At 58.1% G+C, this 1,689-nt stretch overlaps 1 protein-coding gene across 1 annotated transcript in view; it reads right to left on the minus strand.

Annotated features, from left to right (window-relative positions):
- Window positions 1–1,689, minus strand: part of CHD5 (chromodomain helicase DNA binding protein 5) — a gene marked incomplete at both ends in the record, with an annotated part of 26,294 nt that overhangs the window by 22,090 nt on the left and 2,515 nt on the right. The window contains 3 exons of the mRNA XM_010145300.1: window positions 7–88; window positions 603–721; window positions 1,150–1,329. Coding sequence (XP_010143602.1) covers window positions 7–88; window positions 603–721; window positions 1,150–1,329 — 381 coding nt within the window. The remainder of the gene's footprint in view (window positions 1–6; window positions 89–602; window positions 722–1,149; window positions 1,330–1,689) is intronic.

Consider the following 1,689-nt stretch of genomic DNA (forward strand, 5'->3'; position numbering starts at 1 on the left):
GTTGGCACTGAACTCCCGCCACTTGGCGCCGAGCACCGTCATCATCTTGGACATGGGGATCTTGGGGTTCTTCTTGGCGATCAGAGGCCTGCGGGGTGGGGGAGAGGGAGAGCCACGCGTTAGCAGAAACGCTTCGCTGCTCGTCACGTGCTGGCGCGTCGGCCCGGGAAAGGCACCGGCGGCGGGGGCACCTTCCAACCACCAGACGGCCACGGGCAGCAGCTCCTCTCGAAAGGCAACGGAAACCAGAGCCCTCGTAAACCAGCACCTACAGAGAAAGCAGCACACCTAAACCTCCTCGGAGCGCGCCTTTCCCTGAAACACCCGCTGCGTCTCGAGTGGCTCAAAGGACAAGCAAAAATTGATTATTTTTACTCCACTTCTCACACAAGACTTTTCAAACAAGCACACAGCAAACCCAGGGTTTTGCAGAGAGGGAGAGACAAACATTCAGTCAACCGGCGTCCTGAGGACCGGGTCAGGCAGGAGAAGCCACAGGAGCTCGCGAGGCAGAATTTACTTCACAGCTTCACCCGCGTGACCAAGCAACAGCCAAATCCAAACCACCACACAAGGCCCCGTCCAGACCGACGGTCTCCTACCTGAGGAACTGACTGAACGCTTTGTAATTAGTCAGAGTGTGGTAGTCTTCTTCGGAGAAAACGTAATCGACGTCGTCGAGGCCCCACTCCTCCATCAGCTGGGCTGAGCTCTTGGGCTCCTGGAGATGCAGAGACATCGTTAATGAGAGCGACGGCGGCTCTGCAGACCGGCAGCGCGAGGCTGGGTCCACGCATGCTCCTTATCAAACGCTCTCCCAGGCAGCAGGACGCGGGGCTTTGCTTCTGTGATTTACAGAGAAGCTGCCGTCTCTCGGAAGGTCCAAGCTACCCGAGCAGGACTCCGACCACTCTGGCTTCACCCCGAACGGCACCACGAGGGCTTGTGAGTGCACTTTACCACGTGGCCAAATCCCCCCACGCTGGGGACCGCTGGGATCCCACCGCCCTGCTCTACACAAAGGGAACCTGGCACAAGGTGACTGGCCACAAAAACGTGGATCAGCTTTGAACAAGGCACCTTGCAGAGAGGCCACATCCTGAGGTCTCACACTCTAGCACCAGCTTGGGGTGAAGGAACCTTTGGTACCTTTAGAGCCCCATCCTCGTTGTCATCCTCCTCTTCATCCTTCTTCTTCCGCTTTGGCTTTTTCTCCTTCTTCTCCTTCAGTTTTTTCTTCTTCTTTTTGTTGGGAGAATAGTCGCTCCCTTCACTCTCAGACTTCTCCTCCATCTCCTCATCGTTGTCCGACATTTCATCATTGCTCCCCTGAAACGGGAAGTGACAGTGGAGACAAAGCAGGGCCTGAACCCTCCGCTCTCCGCCAGGGAACCCTCCCAGCCAGCACCAAGCAACTGCTGCCACCAGCCAAAGCCAAACTCCCTGGAACAACCCTGCGTCACGCTGCGGGGCTGGGGGAAAACACCCAGGAACATCGGGTTTGGGAGCCACAGGAGACGCAGACAGACAGAAATCTGTGGTTTATCTGGCAGAGTTTCTTCGAGGCAGCTCCGTGACCCCCAACCAACCTGCTGCCCCAAAACCCCCCATCTGCAGGGGGGACCCCCTCACACACAGCCCCAGCAGCGCGGTGGCCAGCGGCTGGGGGGGGGAGGGGGGGCTCTCGGT

This window comes from Buceros rhinoceros, unplaced genomic scaffold (genome assembly GCF_000710305.1).
Source record: "Buceros rhinoceros silvestris isolate BGI_N320 unplaced genomic scaffold, ASM71030v1 scaffold24080, whole genome shotgun sequence".
Taxonomy (NCBI): Eukaryota; Metazoa; Chordata; class Aves; order Bucerotiformes; family Bucerotidae; genus Buceros; species Buceros rhinoceros.